Below are 26472 nucleotides of genomic sequence, written 5' to 3'. Positions count from 1 at the left end.
TTAGATGTCAGGGACAGGTACAAGGAGACTGCGAGCGTAGCGGGGTCAATACGGCGCTCGGTGAAGCCATGAGAGAGCTGGAGGTGAGGGCAAGGAGTGCAAGGGTCCATTTGTATGGTAGAATGTGGCAAACCCGGAGCGGTGAGCGAGAAGAGTGCGCGGATGCCAGAATGAGGAGGGAGGGGGTGACGTGTGGGAGGGAGCAGAGGTGGGGTGAGAGTGAGGGGAATGCGAGGATTTGGGTAAGGACAGAATGGGGAGGAGGTGTTGGTTGATCGAGGAGACTGAGTGAGGAAGAGGCACGAGAGAGTGTGGGTTAAGAGGGGGACGAGTTTTGACTGATCACCCTCAGTTTGGAGTGAAATGCTGCCACGCCAGTGTAAGGATCTCTGGACCACTGTTGTATTAGGGTGAGCGGGTCAGCAGTAACTTCAGATCACTGTTTCTCCTCCAATAGGATTCAGATTCAAAGTGAAGAAAGGATGTTACAGCAGTTTATTGATTTCATCATGACAAATGTAAACTCAACAACATGTGACCTGCTAACGTGCGAAAATAAATAATCTGCTCCCGATTCACTCACAGGCACATACAATTAACTGAGAGGCGATAACGACCACCATCACTCTGCATCAGGGAAATGATGGCCACAAAATCTCACTTGAGTGCAGTCTCCGAGGACACTGCAGATCCAGGGTCACCGAGGCTTTTGTCAATTTATCATCATTGTAAATGAACGTAGAAGCATAGAAGCACAGAAAATCTACAGCACAATTCAGACCACAGAGTTGTGCGGAACATGTCCCTACCTTAGAAATTACTAGGCTTACTTATAGACCTCTATTTTACTAAGCTCCATGTCCCTATCTAAAAGTCTCTTAAAAGGCCCTATCGTATCCGCCTCCACCACAGTTGCCTGCAGCCCATTCCAAGCACTCACCACTCTCTGTGTAAAAAACTTACCCCTGACATCTCCTCTGTACCTACTCCCCAGCACCTTAAACTTGTGTCTCCTTGTGGCAACCATTTCAGCCCTGGGAAAAAAAAAGCCTCTGACTATCCACACGATCAATGCCCCTCATCATCTTATACACCTCTATCAGGTCACCTCTCATCCTCCATCGCTCCAAGGAGAAAAGGTCGAGTTCACTCAACCTATTCTCATAAGGCATGCTCCCCAATCCAGGTAACATCCTTGTAAATCTCCTCTGCATCCTTTCTATGGCTTCCCCATCCTTCCTGTAGTGAGGCGACCAGAACTGAGCACAGTACTCCAAGTGGGGTCTGACCAGGGTCTCAGATAGCTGCAACATTATCTCTCGGCCTCTCAGTGTAAAAGACTACAGAATATACTGTCTTTAGCAAAGTGAGCAAACTAATTCTCTGCAGGATATTTCCAGCCCGGCACACTGGTGGACCAGGCTGAGCTCCTACCTGGGCTCTTCCCGTTTGTGTAATTATCCAACAACCACAGGCCCCACCCCCTTCCAAAGAAACCAAGAGACGGCATCTAATGAGTTAAGTCTGGAGGGTCGTCATTAAATAAATGGATGGCTGTTAAATGGCTGGGGGAGTATGAGATCAGCCAAAACGTCCCCATTCCGCGAGCGGTGATGTTGACACATTCAGTTTTCACAGCATCACTGCCAGTCCGGGTCTGGAATCCTGCAGAGACATCAGTTCCTTCTTCCCGGTCTCACTGAACTGATTTCTCCAAAGCCTGAAACAGATTGAAGAATAAAGAGGGAATAAACAGATTACACAAGAGTGTCAGTAATGGGGAACTGGGTTAATTCTTCAGCAACAGTCACAGAAAAATATCGGAAGAAACCACACGGCTTTGCTGATATTGTATCACATTGAGCATTAACAGAAACACTCACCCTATCCACACCAGTCTCAGGAGGTTCAGTACGAGACGGCGGAGAGCGGGGACAGATTGGTCTGTGAGCCAGTTGAAGCTCAAGTTCAGTGCATTCAGTGATTGGATTGTACTGAGAGCGGAGACGAGTTCTTCGGCACCGGAATCTCTGAGACCGACATTGTACAGCCTGGAGATGAGACAGAATGATGGTGAAGGACACAGAAAGACAAGAGACGGCAAAAGTACCTATTGTTTGTCAGTAACATAATTACTGATCACATTCATGTTCAGTGACTGACACATGATGACTGGAAACACGATCTCCCACAGTTTGGTACTCACCACAACTTCTGTATTTTACACACCCGGTTGGTCAGAGCTGCAGACAGCAGTTTCACTCCTGGATCTCCCAGAGTATTCTCCCCAAGTCTAATATGATCAGAGAAGTCGATGAAGTAAGTGATTGAAACGTGGGTGTAAGAGGATTTCAACACTCGGCCACTTCAGGAAACACCAAACCCCTCAGAAAATCACTGGTCAATTCCCTCACCGTCAGTGTTCCTGACTGACCATCTCCAGATCATTAATATGTGTAAACCTGTAAATACCCCAATTCCCAATATCAGATCTGTCTACCGCATTTCCCCTTCACCCTGTGGGAATTCTCTTCCCTATTCCCCTCAACTGAGAGGGTCAGAGGATCAGGGGTGAAAGGTGAGACAATGTGCATGGGTAATGGAGAAAGAGAACCCTAACAGAAGATACTAAATAAGAAGGGAGATCCACACAGGAGGGAAGTGATGGGGATGAAGATCCAACATGATGAAGGAGAATGGGGCAGAGAGATCCGACAGCAGAACGATGGATGTGGAACAGAGAACCCACGGGACAAAACAGGATAGGAAAGGGGGTTTCCAAGGAGAAGGAGGAATGGGAACAGAGATTGCACATGAGGAAGAGGGCATGAGAAAGAGATCCGGCAGGTGCAAGGGGAATGGGGATAAGAGACCCCACAGGAGGAAAGGAGCAGTGGGGATGAGAGGTCGCACAGGAGGAAGGGGATGGGAAAGAGAGATCCCAAAGGAATAGGGATTGGGTTGAGAGATCACACAGGAGGAAGAGGGATTGGAAACAGAGGTCCAACAGGAGGAAGATGGATGGAGAAGTGAGATTCCACAGAAGGAAGGTAGATGGGGAAGAGAGCTCACACAAGAAGTTAGGTGGGGAGATCCCACAGAAAAAGGGGGATGGGGAAGAGGGATCCCACATAATCATGGCGATGTAATTCGACAGGAGAATGTTGATGGGTATGACAGATCGCTAGAAGAAGGCAGCATGGAGAAGAGGATGATGCATAAGGGGATGGGGAAGAGAGATCCCACAGAAAGAAGGGGGTGAGGAAGAGAGATCTAACCGGAGCGAGGGGGATAATAAAAAGTCTAACAGGAGGAAGGGGGTTATGAAACAGACTTCTTTTACGAGGAAGAAAATGGGGAAGAGGCACCTCACAAGAGGGAGGAGGATTGGGAAGATAGATCCACACAGTAGGAAGATGGACCATGAATAGTGATCATTACAGGAGCATTAGGGATGGGAAGGGAGATCCAATCCGAGATAGGAAGACTGGGAAGAATGGCCTAACAGGAGGAGGACGATAGGGAGGAGAGCTCCCACAGAAGGAAGTGGGATGAGTAAACAAGACCCCACACTAGGATGGGGAAGGGAAAGAGAGACCCGATAGAAGGTGGGATGGTAAAGAGAGATCCCCCAGAAGGAAGGTCGATGGGGAAGAGTGTTTCTTACAGGCAGTTCTGATGGGGAAGATAGAGGTCTCTCTCACAGAGGTATATCTCTGTTTCTCACTGGGGAAGTATCTTGCTCCCCTTCACAATGAAGGCAAGAAGCTCCGAACAAGCTGTTGCAGTCAGTGTGGGTCTGGGTGTGAGTAACAGTGAGAAGGAACGTTGTCAATTGATGTGTCACAGGCAGCGAGAAACATGACTATTCCTGTGATTTACTACCATGAAACCAACGGCCGTTTTTCGCTGATCAGATGAATTCTCCAACAACCAATCACAAGAAACCACAGAACCCACTCATCGGGAGAATTACTGAACGATCCTGGGCCATTTGTCACAATTCTTCACAATTTGTTTTACTATAGTTTTACCCATATTCCTTTACATTGAATCAACACAATGGAACAGTTACACTGTTCAGAATGACTCATAAATTAAGTTACCTCAACTTCCTGCATTTGTGCAGCCCAGGTCCCAGACGCTGAATTCCATCACTCTGAATTTGGCAGCGAGTGAGGTCGAGGTATTTTATTGCACCACACATACCAATGAGATGAGACAGGACTGCACAGTCAATCGGGGTCAGACGCATTTCACTGAATGAAAACTTTTGCACAGATCTCAGTGTGGATCGAGTCAGTCTACGATTCTGAGACTCAAACAGGTAGTGCAATGTTGTCAGGAGGCTCCTTTTACCAGCTTCACTCTCTGTGTTTCCACTCTGGCTTTTAACCTCTTCCTTCACCCAGTCAATCACCCGGCTGGTTGTTTGCTGAGAAAATGGACCCAGAAACTCCACCAGGCTGTGAGCTGTCATTGGGGCGGAGAGACCAGCAGCAAAACGAAGAAACACCTCAAATCGCCCATATGTTGAGTTGTGGGCTTTCGTGAGGAATTTCAGAATATCCCCGGGATACGGATTCAGGAATTTTGCGAGTGCAGCTATAAACTCTTGGATGCCGATGTGTTGGAATGTGTACACCACGCTCCCGGCAGAATCCTGTCTCTCAAAAAGCTCCATTAGAAGTCCAGAGAGGAATTGGGAAGGCAGCAGATTGTTAGTTATCAAATCTTCATCTATAAACACAGTCTTCCTCCTGGACACTCCTGTGAATGCCAACTGACCGACTCTAAGCAACACATCACGGGCGTTTTCAATCTCACCACTGTACTTTTTCAGAATGTTGTAAATATAGTAGCAATACAGCTGGGTAATGGTCTTGGGAGCTTGGTGCGGATCCATGTCTCGTTCTGTGAAGAAGGGCCCCAGTGCTAGAGCGAGGATACCGCAGCAGGAGGGGCTGTAGCTCATGGTGTACAGGATCTCGTTCTCCTCCACGTGTTTGAAAACAGCTGCTGCCACCGTCTGATCTTCAAAATGCCGCATGAAATATCTGTTTCTTTCCTCACCAACAAATCCCTTGATTTCAGCCCAGATACCGATCCCTGCCTTTTCCAATAAATCTAACGCAGTGGGTCGGGTGGTCACCAGCACTGAACACCCTGGGAGCAGCTTGTGCTGGATTAAACTGTACACAATGTCAGACACTTCACATCGCCACTCGGGATCTGGGCACTGGTGCTGAGGTTCAGTGTATCTTCGACTGTCAGTGAAGTCGATCCTGTGTTTGAATTCATCCAAACCATCGAATATAAACAGCAGTCCCTTTGGATTTTTCAAGACCTCTCTCAGGATCTTTCCAAAGTAAGGATACTGATGCAGAATCAATTCCCTCAGGTTTATTCTGCAGTTAATTGAGTTTAAATCCCGGAATTTGAAACTGAAGACAAATTGGAATTTGTGGTATATTTTCCCTGTGGCCCAGTCATAGACAAGCTTTTGTACCATTGTTGTTTTCCCGATTCCTGCAACTCCGGCCACCGCTGTTGAACACCCAGATATGGATTTACTCCGGGAAAAGCTGCTTTGGAATAACTGATCAGTCCGGATCTTTTCCATCTCTCTGTGGACATGTTTCCCCCTCCACTCCTCCTGATCTCTACCTCTTGCCAGCAGTTCATTGTCTACCAGTCTCCGATCTCGAACACTGGAAATGACCGTGAGCTCAGCATATTGATCAACCAGCTGGAAAATCTTCTCCCTCGTCAGGATCGCGTTCACTCTGAATGTTTCAGTCTGCACCCGCAGAAGCTCTTTGTGTTTCTGTTGAACATCTTCCATGGGAACAGAGGACATAGTCAAAATGTTAAATGGCTACTCTGGCAAAGAACTTTCTAACTGCATTTCAACATTCTGTGTTTGAGATTACATGAATTAATTCAATGTTTCCACGGATATTAGGTCAGAAAATAACATTTTCAGGGACACCTGAAACAACTGCGATGGATGTCCCAGCAAATATCGATTCCTCATAGTCTTCTACTAATTCGTTGTGAAGGTGAACATCCCCCTGATATCCCATTGCAATCCCGCCTGCACTGCTGTGGACGTTTCCCTTTTCAACAACATGTCACCATTTTGTAAGCACTGCTTGCATCATTAATAGATTTATGTTATTTTTGATCTGGTGTGGAAAGATTGAGAGCAAGACTCCGTGTATTTTGGCAAAGCTGCACAGTTGGGATTCACAGATGTCCACAGCTCAGTGCATGAAAACAGGAGCAGAATATGTATGAAGTAGTCAAAAAGGGCAGCATCTGTGGAGAGATTTACGGAGGTTTCTATCGATAACACATGGGAAGGACAAGTCAGATAATTGGTAGAATTTAGTTGCAGGGATGGAGGAAGGATGGAAAGATGAAAGGGTATTGTCATGACTAGGAGAGTCCACACACGTCTCAGTGATGTGTGTTTGTGGGAGAGAGTGGTAAAGTCTTGGCAACTGATACTGATTAGTCGAGCAAAGGGGTTGTGGGGTATTATATTATTGACAGTAAGTCGGTAAATTTATTTATTATTGTCACATGTACCAAGGTACAATGAAAATAATTTTTGTCTGCTATCCATATCGATCACTCCATTACATCAATACATTGAGATTGTACAAGGAAACACAGAGCAGAAAAGTTCAGGGAAACAGCGTTGACAATATAGTATAAATCCAAAATATAAATAGCAGGTCCGCTTTTTTCTGATCAACGCCCTGAAACGGTAAAATTCAAAACCTAAAGTTACAGTACAGTACACGAGTCTTATGCGAAGGTACACACACACACCTAAGAGGTTTGAAAGTACTGTATAAGCAATACAGACTCAATTGTCGCTTTAAAACGACAGCTCAGAATCTTTTTAATTGAACCTTGCTTAAAGCTAACATGGTTTTGTCTTTCATTTTCTAGTTTGCAGTCTATCCAAATGAGATGTAGTTTGAACAATATCGTCTGTATGAAATGTGCGCCAGAAATAAAATAGTATTATTTTTATTTTTTCTCAGCTCTAGCTGCTTCACCCTGAGGTACAAACATGGACATGAATACTCATTTCTCAATTGCTCGGAACTTCCGGACTTTTTTTTTGTGACGTGCATAAATATTGTTTTATAGGCCTAATTCTTGAATCGTACTGTGCAGTCACTTTGGCATGATGCCAGTGGAAGATATTACTATTGGGACAATGTATATCCTGTTGGTGTTCCAGAGTACTTCAATTTTGTCTTCTCGTTCAGCGCATTTCTGATCTTTTTTACTCATAGATTTATATCTGCTATGTTTATTGTGTTAATATCAGAATTGCATACACTTGTATGGAGTGCCGAATCCTGTTTTCGCTGATGAAATTATATCCTCAGAAGTTTTATCTGGCACTTGTGTAAGTTTTATGTCTGTTATTCCACTTTCTCTTTCTGTCCTTGGGAGTGTTAATCTAAGTGCGTTCAAGTGTACATAGTATTTTATAGTTTGTCATTTCAGTTCTTATTTTTTTCTTTGTAAATTTCCTTATCAGTTTCCAAACAAGCTTTTATGCCAGAAGTATAAGTTAATAAACTTCTGAGGCTGAGGTTGAAGCGTTCGGATAGAGATGGTGCTCGGTACTCGGTGTCGGAGGGCTGTTCAGAGCTCCAAGTTTTTGGACGACTCAGAGTTGGGCTGTGGTCGGGCATGGCAGGGAGAGTTTTCTTCCTTCTCCTGTCTGTGTGAGATGTGGGACTTCCGAGAAACTTTGAACTTTTTTTTTTACTGTGCCATGGACTATTCTTCATCAAGTTATGGTATTGTTGCACTGTTGTAACTATATGTTATAATTATGTCGTTTTGTTAATTTTTCAGTCTTGGTCTCTCCTGGGTTTTTGTGATATCTCACCAGAGGAAATATTCTATCATTTCTTAATGCATGCATTACTAAATGACAGTAAAAGAGGACTGTGTGTCCTCATAAACTAATCTAATCTGATATGGGTATGGCGAGAATATATATTGCTTTTGTTGTATTCTCTCGAATGTTTTCCCTTCATCACCTCTGATATATTTTTTGTGCTTGTTCATAACTCATGTACCCATATATTTCACATTCATCCACGGGTTATCATCCTGCTCTGTTTTCTGTTGCACAAGCTCTTTTGAACCTTTGTTTATGTTTAATGTTCATGTCTATACCTTATGAAAACATTTCTAATACTTGAATTAATTTCTCTGGCTTTACTGCTGAAGGAGCATAAAATTTCACATTGCCCACAATTTAACCCATTTCGAGATATATTTCATTCAATCACACAGGGGATAATTGGGCAGGGGTTCTGTCAGACAGAGTGTATTTGGTCTGCAGTAGCGGCATTTTGTAGTACATAATAATAATACTGTAAATTACGGTAAGAACAGATTACCGTAATGCAGCCAGTCAATACAGTTTCAATCACTCATCGATGGAAGTTTGAAAAATGGGAAAAAAATTCTTCAATCAGTTAATTCATTCTCTATATGTGCTAAACATGCATTGATACAGTTTAAAGTAGTAGTAGGGCTCATATGTCTAAGGATAAATTATCTCGTTATTATTCTCATATAAATCCTACATGCAATGGATGTCACTCCGAGATAGCTTCTCTAACTCATAAGTTTTGGTCATGTCCTTTGTTGAAAAAATATTGAAAGATAATTTTGATACTATCTCAACTGTTCTGAATATTGATTTACAACCTCACCCTATTACTGTCATTTTTGGGTTACCAATAATAGAATCAAGTAATTTAACCTCTTCAGCTCGTCGGATGATTGCATTTCTTACATTAATGGCTCAAAGATCCATTTTGCTGAACTGGAAAGAGATTAATCCTCCCACCACATTTCATTGGTTCTCTCAAACTATGTTGTGTTTAAATTTGGAAAAAAAATTAGAAGTGTTGTTTATGATCCCTCTATTAAATTTGAAAAAAAACTTGGAGGCCATTTATTCGACAGTTTCATATGATGTAATTTGACATTTTTTTGTAATATATGTTGAGAGGAACGGAGTCGACGACACTAATGGTTACTTTTTTTTTAATGATGTTTCATAACAGCCCCGTCTTTTTTTTCTTAGTTTAGTTGTTTAACACTGTTTAGGTTAGTTTTTTTGGGGGGGATATATTATTTATTTATTTATTTAGGTTTTTTTCATGATTTTTTTTAAGACTTTTTTTTGTTTTATGTTGCTCATCTGTATCCTGTACGATGGGAGATTTAACACTCATGTGTCAACTGGGCTATTTAACTATGTTAACCGCAACAATGTATTCCCAATAACTTTGTATCAATATTATGGTATGTTTATTATGAAACTAATAAAAAGATTGAAAAAGAAAGATAGAAGTTTGCCAAGGTATTCGATGACATGCTGAATCTCCATATACTCCTGAAGAAGCGCACGCACAGTTGCGCTTTCTTTGGAAATATATTTATATGATGTGTCCAGGACAGGTCCTCTGAGGTAGAGACACCCAGGAATTTAAAGTTACTGACTGTCTCCACCTCTGAGCCACAGGCGATTACTGCCTCATAGGACTCCGGTTCCCTCTGATGGGGTCTGCAATCAATTCCTTGGTATTATTGACAGATATTATCGGTATTATTGAGAGATAGTTGTTATTAAAAAATAACTCAGCCAAATTTTCAATCTCCCACCAGTATGGTGATTCATCTTTGATACAGCCCAGAACACAGAGACATAGGAGCAATGCGAATAGAGCAGGGAGCTAAGTACACTTCTCTGCAGTGCTCCTGTGCTGATAGAGATTGTGGTGGAGATGTGTTTGCTAATCAGCATTGACTGGAGTCTACAAGTGAGGAAGTCCAGGATCCAGTTACATAAGGGGGTATTGAGGCCCAGGTCTTGGAGCTTACTGAGAGGTTTAGGGGAGATGATAGTGTTAAATGCCGAGTTGTAATCGATAAAGAACATTCTGATGTATGCATTTCTTTCTGACCAAATATTCCAGGGTTGTGTGAAGAACAAACGAGAAGGTATCTGCTGTAGACCTGTTGCTTCGACAGGTGAATTAAAGCGTATGCAAGTCACCACTTAGCTAGGAGCTGATATACTTCAACATCAGTCTTTCAAAGCACATCATCACTGTGGATGTAAGCACCACTCGACAGTAGTCATTTGGACAAGCTACCACGTTCTTCGGCATCAGCGTGCTTGAAGCAGGGGGGTACAATACACTTCTGCAGCCAGAGGTTGAAGATATTGGTGAATACACCAGCCAGTTGGTCAGTACAGGTCTTCAGCACTCAACAAAGTATTCCGTCCGTACCGGATGCTTTACTTGGATTCACTCTCTTGAAGGCAGCCCGCACGTCATCTTCAGATATCGAGACCAAAGGACCTTCAGTAGACATTGGTGTGCGCGATGGTTTTTCACTGTTTTGGTGATTAAGGCGAACATGAAAGGCTTCAAAACGAAGCTCTGCTGACCACTATGTTGCAAGATTTAACTTTCTAGGTGGGTTATGCCATTGAAACCCTTCCACAGATGTCGAGCAAAGCTCTTTCATTCCAGTCTAGTCAGGAATCTTGACTGCGCACGAGAAATGGCATTCCGGAGATCATACCTGTACCTTTGTGGCATTTTTGATCTCTAGGCTTGAATGCCTCTGATCTGGCTTCAAGCGGATTTCGGATCTCATTTTTCATTCAGGGCTTCTGATTGGGGGAATCCCTGAACAATTTCGTGGGGGCACATTCATCCGTAACTGTTTCAATAAAGTCTACCTAACGGCCCTAATGTAGTTGTTCATGTAATCAGATGAGCTCCTGAAAATGGCCATGTTCACTGACTCAAGACAATCCTGTAACCGTTTCTCTCCCATCACCGACCGCCTCTTGAGTTGTCTTGATCTCTAGAGTTTTGCAGGTAGCAGGTGTACAACCAAGTGAGCCGACTTGCTAAAATGTGGTCTCGGGAGGAACGATGGGCTTTCCTTATCGTAGTCTAACAGCGGTCTAGTGTGTTGGGATCTCTGGTGCAGCAGAGTTATGAGCTGATAATCATTTGTCAGGGTTCCATCAGAAAGGGTTTCCTTCGTGAAACTTATTGTTCTGAAGCAGCTGTAAATTGCAATACATAACAGTAAAACTATGGTAAAATTATGGTAAGAATATATAAAGTTAAATTAATATGCAGTGCAAAAAGAGAAATAAAAGAAGCGAGGCTGTGTTGATCGGCTCAATGCCCTTTCAGAAATCTGATGGCACAGGATAGGAATCTGTTCTTGAATCGTGTAATGTGTGCCTTCAAGATCCTGTACCTTCTCCCTGATGGTACCATTGAGAATAGGGTATGTCCTCAGTGATGGGAACACTTTCTGGTGGATATGGATTTTTGCATCGCTCCTTGAAGATGTTCTGGATGCTGGGGAGGTGTATCCCCATGATGGAGCTGTCTGTGTTAACAATTTTGTTCCTGTGCAGTCACACCCTCAAGTTCCCAATACCAGATGGTGATGCAGCAAGTTAGAATGTTCTCCACAGTACATTTAGAAAAATGTTCTAGTGTCTTTGGTGACACCCCAGAACTCACCAATTCCCAATGAAGAACCGCCACAGTCATGCCTTCTTTGTAAGATTTAGATATGCTGGGCCCAGGATAGATCCCCACAGAAGCTGACTCACAGGAACTTAAAGTTGTTCAGACTTTCTACTTTCGATTTATCTAGAAGGACAATTGCGTATTCCTTCGTCTTATCCTTTCTGAAGTCCACAAAGAATTATTTGACCTTACTGACGTTATGTTCAAGGTTGCTGCTGTGACACTGCTCATATCTTTCTTTCCTGTACGCATCATCGTCACTATCTCAAATTCTGCCAGTAATAGTTTAGAGATGATATTTGAGGTTTGCCTACCCACACCGCTTTAGGCTCGGAGAGGGAGAAGTGCAGTGGGCTAAGCAGACGTCTTTGAAGTGCTCCAGTTTTGACTGACAGCGAAGTGCAGACTTTTTTTTCCAATCCACACAGACTGTGGTCTTCCAGTGAGGAGGTTGTTCATCCAGTTGCAGTGGGAGATACTGAAGTTCATGTTTTAGAGCTTTTGAATGCACCTGTAGGAATGATTGTTTTAAACAGCAGTTTGACAAAAGTATTAGCATTATCAGGGGACCCAGGGCAGCAAGACGAGACAATTAAATCACATCAGCTGTAGACCTATTGTGGTGATTGGCCTGCCAGCTTGTGAGGGTTCACCCTCTTGATCGACTTTCTGACGTCAGCCTCCGAGACAGATAATAGGGTCGCTGATGCTACAGGAAATTATCGTAGCTATAGTTCTATTTTCCCTTTCAAAGCATGCATGAAGATCGTTGAGCTCGTCTGGGAGTGAAGCATCACTGTTGTTCCTGTTGTTAGCTGTTGCTTTGGGGGAAGTAATGGACCGCAAACCTGCCAGAGTTGACGTGCATCCGCTTCCACCTCCAGCGTCAATCATAATTATTATTTTGCTCTTTAGATAGCCAATCGTAAGTCGTAGCTGGCTCCTACTGATTCGCAAATCCTGAATGCAACAGATCTAGTCCTCAGCAGACTCCGAATCTCCTGGTTTATCTCCGGCTTTTCATTCGTGTATGATCCATACCTTTTGATTCGGGCAATTGCAGTATGTGCTGATAGACACACACACACACAACCAAACAGGTTTTAATGAAGTTAGTGACAATTGAGGAGTACTCATATAGAGTCAATGATAAATCTCTGAATCGATTCCAGCCCGCCGACTCAAAACAGTCCAGCAAACGCTCCTGTGCCTCCCTTGTCCATATCTACTTGGCCGTCTCTACTGGTGCTGTGGTCTTCAGTCTCTGCCTGTACTCAGTGAGTAGAAGTGCAGCCGGGTGTTCTGACTTTCCAAAGTGTGGGCGTGGGATGGCACAGTAATTGCTCTTGATGGTAGTATAACTGTGTTCTTGTGTCTTTGCTCCTCTGTTTCCACAGGTCACATGCTGGTGATAATTGTTTGGAGACTTTTTGAAGTTGGCCTGGTTAAAATCCTCCAAAATGATAGGAAAAGCATCAGGGTATGCTGTTTCCTTCCTGCTGATTACGTAAATCAGCTCATTTAGAGCCAGTTTGACACGGGCCAGAGGTGGGATATACACTGCTACCAAGATGATGGCTGAAAACACCCTGACAGATAATATGGATGACGCTTGATCGCTTGCTGTTCCAGATCGGGTGAGCATGAGTGAGATAAAACCACCACGTTTGTTCACCACGGGGACTTAATAATGAAGTGCACTGCTCCTCCTCTGCTTTTGAATACTCAGCAGTTCAGCTCATTGAGACGAATGTGAAGCCAACAAAATGTACCGATGATTCCAAGCCGGAAATCCAAGTCTCCGTGTAACCAAAACAACAACAACAACAACGTACCCGAATGTCCCTCTGGTACAGCAATCTTGCTCAGATCTTCGATTTCCTTTATCAGAGACTGAAGTTTTGCCAGCAGAATAGTCGGTAGTGGAAGTTTGAAGCCTTAACCAGACATTAAATCCAGCATGGCATCTATTTTCTATGATTGGAGACTGCTATCCGAAATTTTGGGGCTTTCAGTAGTGATAGATTTTTTAGTCACCTTAAAACAATTTTACTTCCTATGTTGTCCATAACATTAGCTGTATATTGCAGCGGTAGCTGTATATTGCAACTGTAGCAGTCTATAGCCGGAATATTTGATCACCTCCACCGAGCTGCTCGCATGTGTGGCCTCCTTAATGGCGCCTCAGAATCTATTGAATATTCTGCATTTATCTAGTCCAAAGTTGATGTTGATACCTTTCTAAAATAGTTCCACTGTTTGAGTTAGCTTTACTGGTAACGGATTATATATGTATTTTACTGATGCGATTCAGTAAATTGGAGAGTGGGATTCAAGCTGCGAAAGACCATAGTGGGCTTAGAGAATCACCCTGAGAATTCTCTCTGTTTATTTTGATAATGCTGTATTTTTTGTTGTTAATAGATAGTGTGTTTAGAGTACGTCACTTTTTCATCAGATGTTGTAGGAAGTTCATAAGAAGTGGGTGTAGCTTATATGTATGTATTCTATAATAATATAACTTCTTTTAACCATGAATGTGGGTCAGAAATAAATGCTTTATGGTGGTCAAGATAACAATATAACAACATGAAAGAGTTCTGCTTTTCTATAGGGATTGATATAGGTTACAGAATCGATCATTACTAGATGCTCTTTACATCCTTTCATGCGCTTACGCCATCGTTTCATCTCTTCAACAAGTATATTGAGTTTATTTAAGTAAGCTGTATTTCCCAATTAATCACATGATGTTACAATTTTATATATAGTTTGTAAACAATTAATAGGATGATATTTTGAAGGACTACTTCAGGTGCTGCTACTACTACTACTATCTTTAGGTAAGAGATATGATTTACCTTATTATTATATTTATTATTATTATGAGCCGATTTTAACAAAGTGGGTGACAATTCGGTAGTCTTAGAAATACCGACTTACAATTGTCATTGATAGTTGTGGTACATACATTTAGGCCTTTGCATCTGCTGCTCAATGCGAGTTGGAGAAGAGAGAATGTTTGAGGTGCGCAAGCAGTAAGCAGGGAGGCTTTATGCACGGCAATTAGCGTCATCCAAACTTCAAGTTGGGCGTTTGACAATCCTGCAGAAAATTAACATGCTTGTGAACTGTGGTGAATTGGCCTTTTGGAATTATAATTGTCTTCCCCATAGAAGACAGATGTTATTGAGATTTAGTCTGGCTGCAGTTCTTTGACAAGTGCTGTTCTGCAGCACTGTGCACTGCGATTTGCCATATCCAGATTTATTTTTGTTTATAAAATACCCGAAATAAAATGTTGATTGGAGTTTGCAAAGATTGATGATATCGTGAAGAGTGTAGAAGACTACTAATGGAAACAGTGCAGTGTAGATTGGTTGCAGATATGTTGCAGAAATCATGTTGTTTAAATTGGTCAAATATGAAGTATTTAAACTTAGAACGTGAACATACAGTGCACTGTTAAAGGCAAGACCATGAACGGTGTTAATGAGCAGAGAGATCTTGAGGTCAAAGCTCATATTTCCCCAAAAAATGGATTCAAGGGCTGGTAGGGTGACAAGGAAGCCATGTTGCTTGCTTGTATTTATTAGTGCAGGATCTTAGTTGAAAAGCTAGGTTGCAGCTTCACAAGAATTAATTTAGGCTGAAAGTTTGCCCTCCAAAGTGATGCCTTTGTGGCAAAGCTTGTAGGAGTACTCAGATAGATTCGGAGAGTGGGCAACACAAGAGTGGCAGATGGAATACAGTCTAGCAAATTGTATGGTCATGCACATTGCGGAGAGGAATGAAGGGGTAGACCATTTTCTAAATGGGGACAAAATTCAGAAATCAGAGCTGAAAAATTACTCTGCGGTCCTCATGAAGAATTTCCTAAATGTTGCTTTGTAGATTTTGTCAGTGGTAAGGAAGGTATGTGTAATTGTATTACTCATTTCGGGAAGACAATGAAATAACAAGGATGTAATTTTCAAGCTTTACAAAACACTGGTCAGATCATATTCGTAGTATTCTGAGAACGGCCTACCAATGGAGATTCGCAGAAGGTAACTCAATTTCCAAGGAGGAGAACACCAAGAGCATCAAGCAATTTCGAATCATCTTACTGTTCAATGTGGAAGGGAGGTATTTTTCAGTGTTGTTGCCCAACGCCGAACGGAATATCTCCAGAATAATCACAACATTGCAAAAGGGCAGGTTTAGCATAGGTTTCTTGGTGCCTAGAGAATCTAGGCGTGATCACTCAATTGATCAAAGCAGTATGAGAAGGTAAGGGAGATCTTTCCATCCTCTGACTGTATCTACAAATGCATGTAATTCTATACCGCCTAAGATGGTTAAGGTCGCCATCAAGAACGACTATGTCCTATTTTGGACAGGGAACTCTTTCTGGACTACTACAGCAATTGCAGTCCATGAGTCAGCTTTGGGACAGTCACAACTGGTTGGCATCGTCTTGAGAAGGTGGTCATAACAGGATGTCTGTGATACTCTTCCCCTTGGTGACCACCATGTTGCCCAAGTCAGCAGAAGTACAGAGCAGAGGCCCAGGCCACATAGTCACATCTAATGTCCGTCAATCATCTGAAAGTGCATTCACGGATGACCTGACTGTAAGAACAAGGTCAGTGCCAGGATGCAGACGGGTCCTCCAGGGTCTGGAGAAGCTCACACTTGGGTAAGGATGACCTTCAATCCTAAGAAATCAAAATTCATTACTCAATACAGGAAAGGTAGTTGACAATTTCGGCTTTAACCTGAAAGGCGCCCAATTTCTAAGGCTATATGAGAAGCCAGTGAAAAACCTGGTCCAAGTTTTTCATTGAAGAAATGAATGAAAAACTTCAGCATCCAATGAAGAAACAGCATTCAAGCATCCACATCCATCAAAGCAGCCGGAGAAGAGCTGCATAAATGGTTGACTGCTGTTGCTAAGTCACGGCTGCCAGACAAATTCAAGGCCTGGATTTACCAGCATGATATTCTCCCTCAGATCCACTGGACTCTGCTAGTCTCTGATGGCCCACTGTCAACAGCGGGGAAAAAAAATCAGCTGGTACCTAGGATGACGGTTATGTTTGCTTCGGAACCTAACCAGTATCGCCTTTTACGGGAAGCAAAACAGATTGAAACTCCCCATGAACAATCTGAGCGAGGTGTTATTGGTGCAATACAACGAGCCCAGGTACCCGAAGGTCTCACACACTGGCATTGATCTGAGGATACTACTGAACAAACTGAAGCACGCTGCGCCATTGGGTGCTGGTGAGCTCAGAGGGATGCAGGGCAGGCGGGCTTGGGCTGCTTCCCGACAATTCGCTTTGATAAAGTGCAAGGAAGAGTGAGGCGCCAGTTGGTCCAGGAAGAAGTGCGAACTGCTGAGGAGGAGCTACATACCAGCAAGATTGACGGCATACGTGGATAAGATGGGACAAAGTAATGGAGTGCAACATCTTGTTGTGGGAAATCTTGCGAGCTGAACCTCACCGTATCACGTTCCTGATCCAGTCGGTCTATGTCGTCTTGACAAGCCCAGCGAAACTTGACTGCTGGGCCAAGGCCGGAACACCTGCGTGTTCCCTTTGCTGAGGGAAGAGGTGCACACCCTCAGCTGCTGCTCAAAAGCCCTGGGGCAGGGCGAGTATCGTTGCCGCCAATCAGCTGCTGAATACAGTGAAGACACCTTGCGCATAGTCATCGCCCAGGCGAAACACCATCGTCCAGCAAAGCTTTTACTGAGGCAGGGTTAAGGCTCACATCCAACCTATGTCTTCTGCCAACATTCTGAGAACACCAAAGGACTGGCATTTGAGTGTCGACCAAGGGAAACGGCTCTGATTCCCTGAACACATTTGCTCGATCTTGTTTAGGCCAGACATAGTGCTGCTGTCAGTCATCTAGACTGGTGGTCATGTTGGAACTACAGCCTAGAGACGCTTGGGCATCTCAGGATCCCAGAAGAGGAATGTCGTCAGGATAGCACAGCGGCATCAAAGCGAGCCTCGACATGGTTGTGGATGTGACAGACACAAGTTGGGGCTTGATCACTTATGGCTGGGTTGCCCCAGTGTGTCGGATGTTGAAGGACCTGAAATACCCTGTGACCGCGGTGACATCACAATGATGTGTCTGAGTGCGTCCTTGAGCAGGCTGGACTCAATCTCTGAAAAAAAATGGATGTGCTAGCATTGCAGAGCAGATTCACGAAAATGATTCCATGAATGGAAGTGTTACCCAATAAGGAGAATTTTACTGCAGGAGTTTATGAGAATAGGATATATCCCATTGAAACCCATCTAATATTGGAAGGCAGATATATAGTGGACATAAAAGATGTATCCTATAATCCAGGAATTTTGGACCGGGGGCACATCCTTAGAATAGAATTGTGCCTGCTCTCATCAGAATTAATGAGAAATTCTTTGCTGGCGAGTGGTAATTGTGTGAAATTATTGCCGAATACGGCTGTGGAGGACGTGACTGGGTATATTTAAAGCAGACATTTATTGGGTCATGATCTATAAGAGTGTCAAGGTTTACTGCGAGAAGGAATAACAATAGGATTGAAAGGATTTGTGGAGCAAATTTGATCAGTCGGATGGCCTAATTCTGCTCATAGGTCGTATGCCCGTAGGCTGCACATGGAGTATTGATTTCACTTTTAATCTCAAACTGTCGGAAAACTGGAGAGGGTGAAGGAAATGTTCACCAGTATGTTGCCTGGATTCGACTGCATATGCAACAAGGAGATGTTTAACAAACTGGGTTTGTTTACTGTGGATATTTTGAGAGATCTGATAGAGGTGTATCAGATTGAGAGAGAGAGAAAGTTAGAGTAGAGAGCCATTACTTTTTCTCCAGGAGTGATGTGTCTAATACCAGAGGGCATTTGGTTTAGGTGAGATGGGTCCATTGAAAGAACATGCAGGAATTTATTGATTTATGTATTTGTTTGTTAGCTTGTTTTGTTCATAGAATGTACTGCCTGGATGGTTACTCAGGCAACTATGATAGTCGTGTTGAAGGTGCTCCTAGATATACACGTGAACCGGAAGGATATGATCAAAAATATAAAAAAGAGGGTTCCAGGAGTTTGTTTTTGTTGAACTACAGATATAAAGAGATGTATAATCAGTCAGCTTCACCATGCATGCCAGCTGCCGTACTATCCAAATATTTTCAAGGAACGATGCCTCAGAAAGTCGGCGATCATTATGAAAGACCGCAATTACTCAGCACATGCCATTTCCTCATTGTTACCGTCAGGGGTACAGAAGCCTGGAGCATACACTCAACGATTCAGAAACAGCTTCTTCCCCTAAGCCATCCGATTCCTAAATGAACATTGAACCCATGCACACTACCTCACTTTTCTATAAGATTTCTGTTGTTGCATTATCTTTAATTTAATTATTCAGTTATATATTTAACTGTGGTGCTATTTACTGTAACTCATTATTTCTTTATTACCATGCATTGCATTGTACTGCTGCCGCTATGTTAACACGTTTCACGACATATTCTAGTGATATTAAATCTGATTCTGATTGATTTTGATTCTCAGGTTCTACTAAGTCACAGTCTAACACTTGAGATGTGGATTGAACTGTGCATTCCATCACTCACCTTTCAGTCGAGTGGGTAACTCAGATAACCCTCGGGCGACGCTCGTGTAGTCCTGTGGATCAGGGCCTGTTTAAATCAAAAGCTTTCATGAAAAGAAACCTAACATGCTTAAAACTGTGTATTTCAATGTGACTGTGTCCAGTGTGTGGCTTTAACATACCGAGCTCCTGTAGTTCCTTCAGTATTTTGTCCAACTCAGGTAACTCAGTCCTCATTTGCACAAAGGATTCCCACATCATCCTCCGGGTCTGCGAGCCTTTCCCCATCACCAAACTGAGGAAGAGTGTGGAACTCTCTGGACGGTTTCCCTTCTCTGTCAGTTCAGTGACTTTCTATAAAAGAGAAGCAATGAATTTATTGTAGCAGACAGAAAAGATGGAGCATGTGGAGGAAAGGACATGTTCATTGTCCCGGAAGCTTTGGAGCAGGTGCAGTCACTGGGTAGCCATCTCAGATAGTAAATCTGTGGATTCTGTCATTGACTGAAGGAAAGTCTAAATCAATACGGTGTAAGAATGGGGCTTTACTGACATTCTGCAGTAGGTGCAACATGATTAATTTCCTCACTCTTTCAACGTGCAACATTACAGCAACAACATGTGACAACAAGAACGCAAGGCAGGGGAGAGCAAAAGGGTTGGAAAATCGATGGCGACCATCACTGAATCATGGCGGAAAGGAGATGATAGCTGTGTGCTTACAACCAAGGATACATATTATATCGAAATGTTAGGCAGATAGGTGGTGAGCTTAGGTTGACTCTGCTGGGAATAAAAACTTAGAAAGAGGTGACATCGAATCGGACGATTTTGAAACCTTGCGGGTAGGTAGAAAGTACAAAGGTAAAATGACCAGGATGGAAATTATATACAGGTCTCCAAGCTGTAGCTAGGACGTGGATTACAAATTACAACGGGAGATAGAAAATGCATGTGAAAAGATCAATGTTAAAATAGTCATGGTGGATTTCAATCTGCAGGTAGCTTTGGAAAATTAGTTTCTTGGAGCACTTCTGGAGTCTTAGGATAGATCATCCCAAAGATGAAGATTTGTTCGAAAGGGAGGAAGAACATCCATAGCTGGCGAGTATAATAATAATGGCCTCGTCAGTCTAAGTAGGCAATGGATGCGCCCGGTTGGGTGTGGAACAGCGTCGGCTGCGGCTGAATAAGCCGGTTCTTGAGCAACAGTCCGGGCGAAGACCTAGGCGATGAATATGGAGATCGTGGGCTACCAAGACATCAAGATCCCCCTCTGCTTCGTGAATCTGGTCCAAAGGAATACGAAGCAGTACATTTGGCATCAGCTTGGCTGCAGGAGCTGTCGAGAGGTGACGTGATACGTCATCCAACCACCTTAGGGGCTCCACTCCGGATTTGTGTAGGGTTAACTCCTTAGCCTTCTCTTCTCCCGAAGGTTCCCACAAGGCAGTGGGATCTGTAACCCTGGGTAAGGGCCCAGATCAGGTACTGTCAGCCAGAGTCAGCTGAGCCCGGGACTCCTGGCTGGCGAGTAAGCCAGCAAAAACCAAAGGAAAGGGTATCGAATATAGCAAAAGCAGTGGAAAGCTGGAGGACGTTGAAGCTTTTATAAATCAACTGAAGGCAACAAAAAAGTCACAACGAGAGAAAACATGAAATATGAAGGTAAGCTTGCTCATAATATAAAGGTGTTTTTCAAAATGTTCTTCAGATATGTAAAGAGTGAAACCGAGGGTATAGTAGATACCGGACTGCTGGAAAATGTAGATGGTGTCGTAGTCTTGGGGGACAAGGAATTGGCAGAAGATATTAGTGCGGCATGTATTTTACATCAGTTTTCATTGTAGAAGACATTAGAAATGTACCAGAAATTTGTGAATGTTGGGGGGGGGGGGCACAGAAGTAATGTATTCTCAATTATTAAGCAGAAGGTCTTTGGGAAGCAGAAGGTACTAAAGATTGACGTATCACGTGTTCCAGCTGGACGACACCATATTGGCTGTGAAAGGGGTAGATGAAGAACCATTGTGGAGGTAGTCGTAATGATCGTTCAAGAATCACTAGATTTTGGAATCGTTCTCGAAGGCTGGAAATTTTAAATGTCACTTCACACCTTAAGAAAGGAAGGAGACAGAACAAAGGAAACAATGGGCAATTAACCTAATCAATGATCAGGAAAATGCTAGCAGTCAATTACTGGCGATAAGGATTCGGGGTATTTGGAGACATATGCCAAAATAGGCCAAAATCTATTAGGGGGAACCTTGACTGACAAATCTTTTGGAAATATTTGAGGGAATAGAAAGCAGGATCAACATGGGAGAGTCGGTGTAAATTGTTTACCTGGATTTTCATGGGACCTTCGTATACGTACCGCACATGAGGCTGCTTAAAAAGATTAAAAACCAATCGTGTAACAGGAAAGATACCAGCATGGGTAGAGAGTCCATGTTTATTTCCAGTTAAACATTTGGCTGAATGAAGAGAATAAAGAGGGCCTTTTCTTCTTGGATGCCATTGATTAGCTGTGTTCTGCAGGGGTAGGCTCTGGGTTCACTCCTTCTCATATTGTACGTCAATGACTTTGTCCACAGAATGATGGCTTTATGGCCTAGTTTGCGGACAATGTGAAGGTAAATACAGGATCAGGAACCATTTGAGAATGTTGGGAGTTCATAAAAGCAAAAGGACAGATTGAAAAAATGGACAAATCAGTGCCAGCTAGAGGACGGTATATGGGCATGCAATTCTGTAGAAGTAATGACGACGTAGACTATTTTCAAATCTGGGAGAAATTTCTGAATTCAGAGTTGCAGAGGGTCTTGGAAGACCTAGTTCAGGGGACCCTACAGATTGAGTCGGTGTTGAGAACGGTAAATACAAAGTTAGCAATTATTTTGGGAGGGTTATAATATAAGACCACTGTTGTAATACTTTGGCACTGGTCGAATGTCACTTTCATATTGTGATCAGTGTTGGTAGCCTTATCTGTGAAAAGATATGATGCTATTGGAGAACGTCTAGAGGAGAATCAGGAGAATGATCCGTGGAATAAAAGGGTTAATATATGAGGAGCGGCGGGTGACTCTGCACCTGTACTCGGTAGAGTTTAGAAGGACAAGGGTGAATGTCATTGAAACCGACGGAATGTTGAAAGTTGCAGATAGAATAGGTGTGGAGAGAACGTTGACTAAAATGGGGACGTTTATTGTCATGGGGAGTCTCGAACCGGAAGACACAGCCAGCGAGGGTCATTTAGAATGGATGAGGAGGAACGTCCCTAGCTGGAGGTAGAGAATCTGTAGCATTTATTTGCTCAGACAGCTGTGGGCATCGAGTAATTGTGTACATTTAAGGTGGAGGTTAGTAGGTTGGCAACGTTTACCGGGAGAAAGCAGGATCAGGGGATGAGAGAGATAATAAATCAGCAATGATGGAATGGAGGATAGGCCGAATGGCCTATTTATGATTCTATGCCTTCTGGTCTTATGATTGACGTGTGAAAACAACACAATGTCCAGGCGACTGTCTCGGGATTCGGATTTTTACTGCCTGTTCACTAATGCTCTGAAATTGTGTCACTTCCTCAATGCAGCAATGGGCTTACTGATCAGTGGGGAATTCTAAATTAAACATATTCAACTATATTATCTTAGGATGGATTGAAGGTCATTGATAATGCAACTAAAAATGAATGGGTCTTAGAAACTGTTCTGAGAACAAAAAACTGCTGTGATATTCTGGTGTTAGAATGATTGATCTCCAAGACAGGTTATCAAAAGAGAAATGGAAAGATGTTGCATAATAGGAATAATGGACAATAATCATGGAACGAATCAGCATAAGTTCCTGAGGTTCCACTGCATTGGAAAATTATCCCAGTTTCACTACAACTAGGTCTGAGGAGTAGCAGTTGTGAAAGGGATTTAAAGATGTAATTTCCATACTACTAAATTTGAAGAATTCAGATGATGAATTTATAGATGAACTTCATATTTACAGACGACTCCTCTTTACTGAACAGCGGGCTTTGGATAACACCTGTCTATTATAGACAGATCCACTGAGTCCCAACGAGAACAGAATCAGTCGTGGGTGTAAATCATTTAATATTCCAATACCACAAATGGCTGGACAGTTCAGATCTTGGATATGACCATCAGTGCTTGTGAAGTCCATGGACAGTGGCCTGAAATACCATGTTCATGTCTATCTTTAGGTAGATATTCAGCAAGTCAACAGTTTTCTTTTTTTTTTCCGGTTTGTCCTTTATCTGCCCTTTTAGGGCAACCTGGTGATTTCTGGTGTCATGAGTTGTCAGATTCCTGCATGGTAGATCGTGTCTTATAGAGTTTTTCGAGGACGTTACCAGGAAATGTTGATGATTGCTCAGAAGTGGATGTGGTCCACCTGGACCTAGGCGCACATTCGGACCAGATATCACTTCATTTGGATATCGCCCATATACGAAGAGACAGACATTGAAGCGGGTCAATAGTTCACAAGCTTCAATGTTAACAAAGTTAGAAGAAAAGGAAAACAATAAACGTTACATCAAACAGGCCGTTAACAATTACTCTCAAATGGAAAAAGAAGCCAACACCGCAGCCAAAAGGAATAGCTAAATACATATAAAAAAGGAAACAATGAAAACCGGTCGTCTTCATAGACAGTTGACTCGACTGCCCGATTTCTCATGCAAGACTGAATGCAAGCAGGCAGCGAACCGTACTGTGCTTCCAGAAAAATAATAGTTAAATACTGTCACAGTGAAATAATACTTAGCTGACATATGCATATTCATCAGCACAATTGCTGTATTTGCTCAGCTGCCGAATCCGTGATTGTAACAGGAACCACTTCCCTAGGCTCCTGAGGTGCAGCAGACCTGTGTGTGCTGGAAGTCCTGGATAAGCGACTTGTCCAGGATGTTTTTCGCCGGGATCCAAGTACGTTCTTCTGGACCATACCCTTCCCAGTCCACAATCTACTGAACTTTACCACGTACCGGGCGAGGTACCAGGAGCTGACGTACAGCATAGATCAGAGAACCATCTACCAACCGACAAGAAGGGAGAAGTTGTGTGACTGCGCCTGTGGAAGAGGTAGCAAACGGTTTAAGCTGGGAGACATGGAATACACGGTGAATCTTCAGTGATGCTGGTAGATGCGATCTATACAAAACATTGCTGCCTGCCTTTACCAATTCAAACAGTCCCACGTAACTCGTTGCTAACTTGCGTCTCTCGTCTGCTAGGGGATGACAACAATACTGCCTGTCCTTGGACGTAGATGGCCACTGCAATTGTCTCTTTATGAACTCCTGGGTCCAGTGCATTGCTGGATCTCCAGCCAGACGACTTGTGTGTCCTCCTTTAAACATGTTAGGCGCTCCGCATCAGGGACGAACAGCCGTAAGGAAGTTCAGACACCCATGCCTATGTCCGACTGTTGGGCGGCCCTCATCTCCGCCTCTATCCTTCAGATCACCGTTGGAGCAATACATGAGCGAGGAAGATTGGGCTCTGTATCGAAATTGCCCTCAGATCCATGGAACTGCCGGGAGAGAGCGTCGGCCTCAGTATTCTTGCAGCCGAGAGGATAGGTGAGGATGGAATTGAACTGTGCGAAGGAAAGACTCCAGCGACCTTGAAGATAGATGAGTCTCTTTGCATCCTAAATTTAAGAGAGATCCTTGCTATCTGTGCAGACCAAGAAAGGATGTTGTGCCCCTCCAGGCAGTGTTGCCATTACTCCCTGACAGCCAGAAGTTCCCGGTTTCAACATCAGAGTTTCTCTGAGCCAGGGTCAAGTGAGGAAAAAGAAATACACAATGGCAGAGCCGACTATCCGCAGAAGAGCACTGAGAGAGGACAATTCTAATGCCAACACTGGCTATGAATGACTGTGACGTGCCTGGTGAGTGCATTTATGGAAGATGCGATAGAGCCGAAATTCCAGAAGAAGCGGCGATAAAAGTTTGCAACACGCATGAAGTGCTGCACTTGTTTGATTGTAGATGATCTTGGAACTCTGGATAATTGTCTGATCTTTATTCTGGTCCATTTGAACAGTGGATGCGGTAAGCATATAGCCCAAAAAATGACTCCTGGTCTTTATGAAACTCACACGTTTCGTGCTTGGCGTACAGGCTATTTCCAAGGAGCTCTATGTGCACCTACTGAAAGTGCGAGAAGATGTGTTCCCAATGAAAGGGGCAGAAGATAAGGATGACAGCCAAATACACGAACACAAGCTGTTTCAACATGTCCCTAAGTATCGTTAATTCAGGCCCGGGATACAGCGGATGTGTTGGCCACACAAAAATGCATCGCCAGATACTCATAGTGGCCATTAGAGGTGCTGACAGCTGTTTTCAACTCTTCTCCTTCTTTCATGTGAACTAGATTGTAAGCATTGCACAGATCACTTTTGGACAACATTGTTGCTCCCTGGAGATGTTCAAACGCAGAGGTCAGCAGTGGAAGAAGGTAGCGGTTCTTCACAGTGTTGTTATTCAGGGGCCGATAATCAATGAAGGGACGGAACTTGTCATCTTTCCTGCTCCCAATGAAGATTGATTCTGCCGGCGAGGTTGACGGATGCATAAAGCCCATAGCCAATGCCTCCCAGACATATTTCTCTGTAGCCACCATTTCAGGACGAAAGTGTGAAAACATCAGCCCTGGAAAGGGCTAGTACCAGGTAGCAGGTCTATAGCATAGTCGGATGGCCGGTGTGGGGGTACGGAAGTAGCCGTCTTTTTTTATTGAAGAACTCAGGAAGTTACGCATATTTATTTCCAGACAGGTCCACATCTTTAGCGGACACAGGAGAGGATTCATGGAACGAAGCTTGAGCTGACTGGTAGACAGGGATGCCAGTCCCCACTCTTGGAGTGCTTTCAGAGACCAATTGATTTGTAGTTTATGCTAGGATTACCAGTGGAGACGAAGTGCAGTGACTGTTCAGGCAAATCAACCAGATAGAAAGAGACTTCTTCACGATGGACGCCTTTGAGCACAAGTTTGTGGGGTTCGATAGAATGTGTGGCTGAAGCGCAGATGTTGACTGTCCATTCCTTTGCTGTTGCTCTTGAGGTATGGAGATGTCTATGAGACTCACAGCTGCAGCAGTCAATAAACTCCTTGGGGTCATGGGTTCAAGACCCCCACGATAAGGCAGCAGCTAGTATTACATAATTAGAGAAAGTTTATGAAATACTTAAATGACTC

The 26472-nt window shown here is 43.4% G+C and overlaps 2 protein-coding genes across 3 annotated transcripts in view; both read right to left on the bottom strand.

Moving 5' to 3' along the window:
• Positions 1 to 477: 477 nt before the first annotated feature.
• Positions 478 to 5860, bottom strand: LOC140207957 (NACHT, LRR and PYD domains-containing protein 3-like). Its single transcript, XM_072276493.1, has 4 exons — positions 4107 to 5860; positions 2207 to 2293; positions 1884 to 2051; positions 478 to 1720 (listed from the first exon to the last, which is right to left on the bottom strand). The coding sequence occupies exons 1-4, from the start codon at positions 5858 to 5860 to the stop codon at positions 1633 to 1635; spliced, it is 2097 nt and encodes a 698-aa protein (XP_072132594.1). The 3' UTR covers positions 478 to 1632.
• Positions 5861 to 10835: 4975 nt separating this feature from the next.
• Positions 10836 to 26472, bottom strand: part of LOC140206875 (uncharacterized) — a 67953-nt gene continuing 52316 nt past the window's right edge. The window contains exons 5-7 of one of the 2 annotated variants that reach the window (XM_072275139.1): positions 19417 to 19588; positions 19257 to 19322; positions 10836 to 11146 (exon numbers count right to left, since the gene is read on the bottom strand). In XM_072275139.1, the coding sequence (XP_072131240.1) occupies positions 11130 to 11146; positions 19257 to 19322; positions 19417 to 19588 (255 nt within the window). In that variant the 3' untranslated portion in view covers positions 10836 to 11129. Of the gene's footprint in view, positions 11147 to 14496; positions 14733 to 19256; positions 19323 to 19416; positions 19589 to 26472 lie in introns of those variants that run through there. The other variant, XM_072275138.1, reaches the window with a different exon arrangement.

Source organism: Mobula birostris, chromosome 13 (assembly GCF_030028105.1).
Source record: "Mobula birostris isolate sMobBir1 chromosome 13, sMobBir1.hap1, whole genome shotgun sequence".
NCBI classification, from domain to species: domain Eukaryota; kingdom Metazoa; phylum Chordata; class Chondrichthyes; order Myliobatiformes; family Myliobatidae; genus Mobula; species Mobula birostris.
The sequence above is the reverse complement of the archived record's forward strand: the minus strand, read 5'-3'. Positions and strand labels throughout refer to the sequence as shown.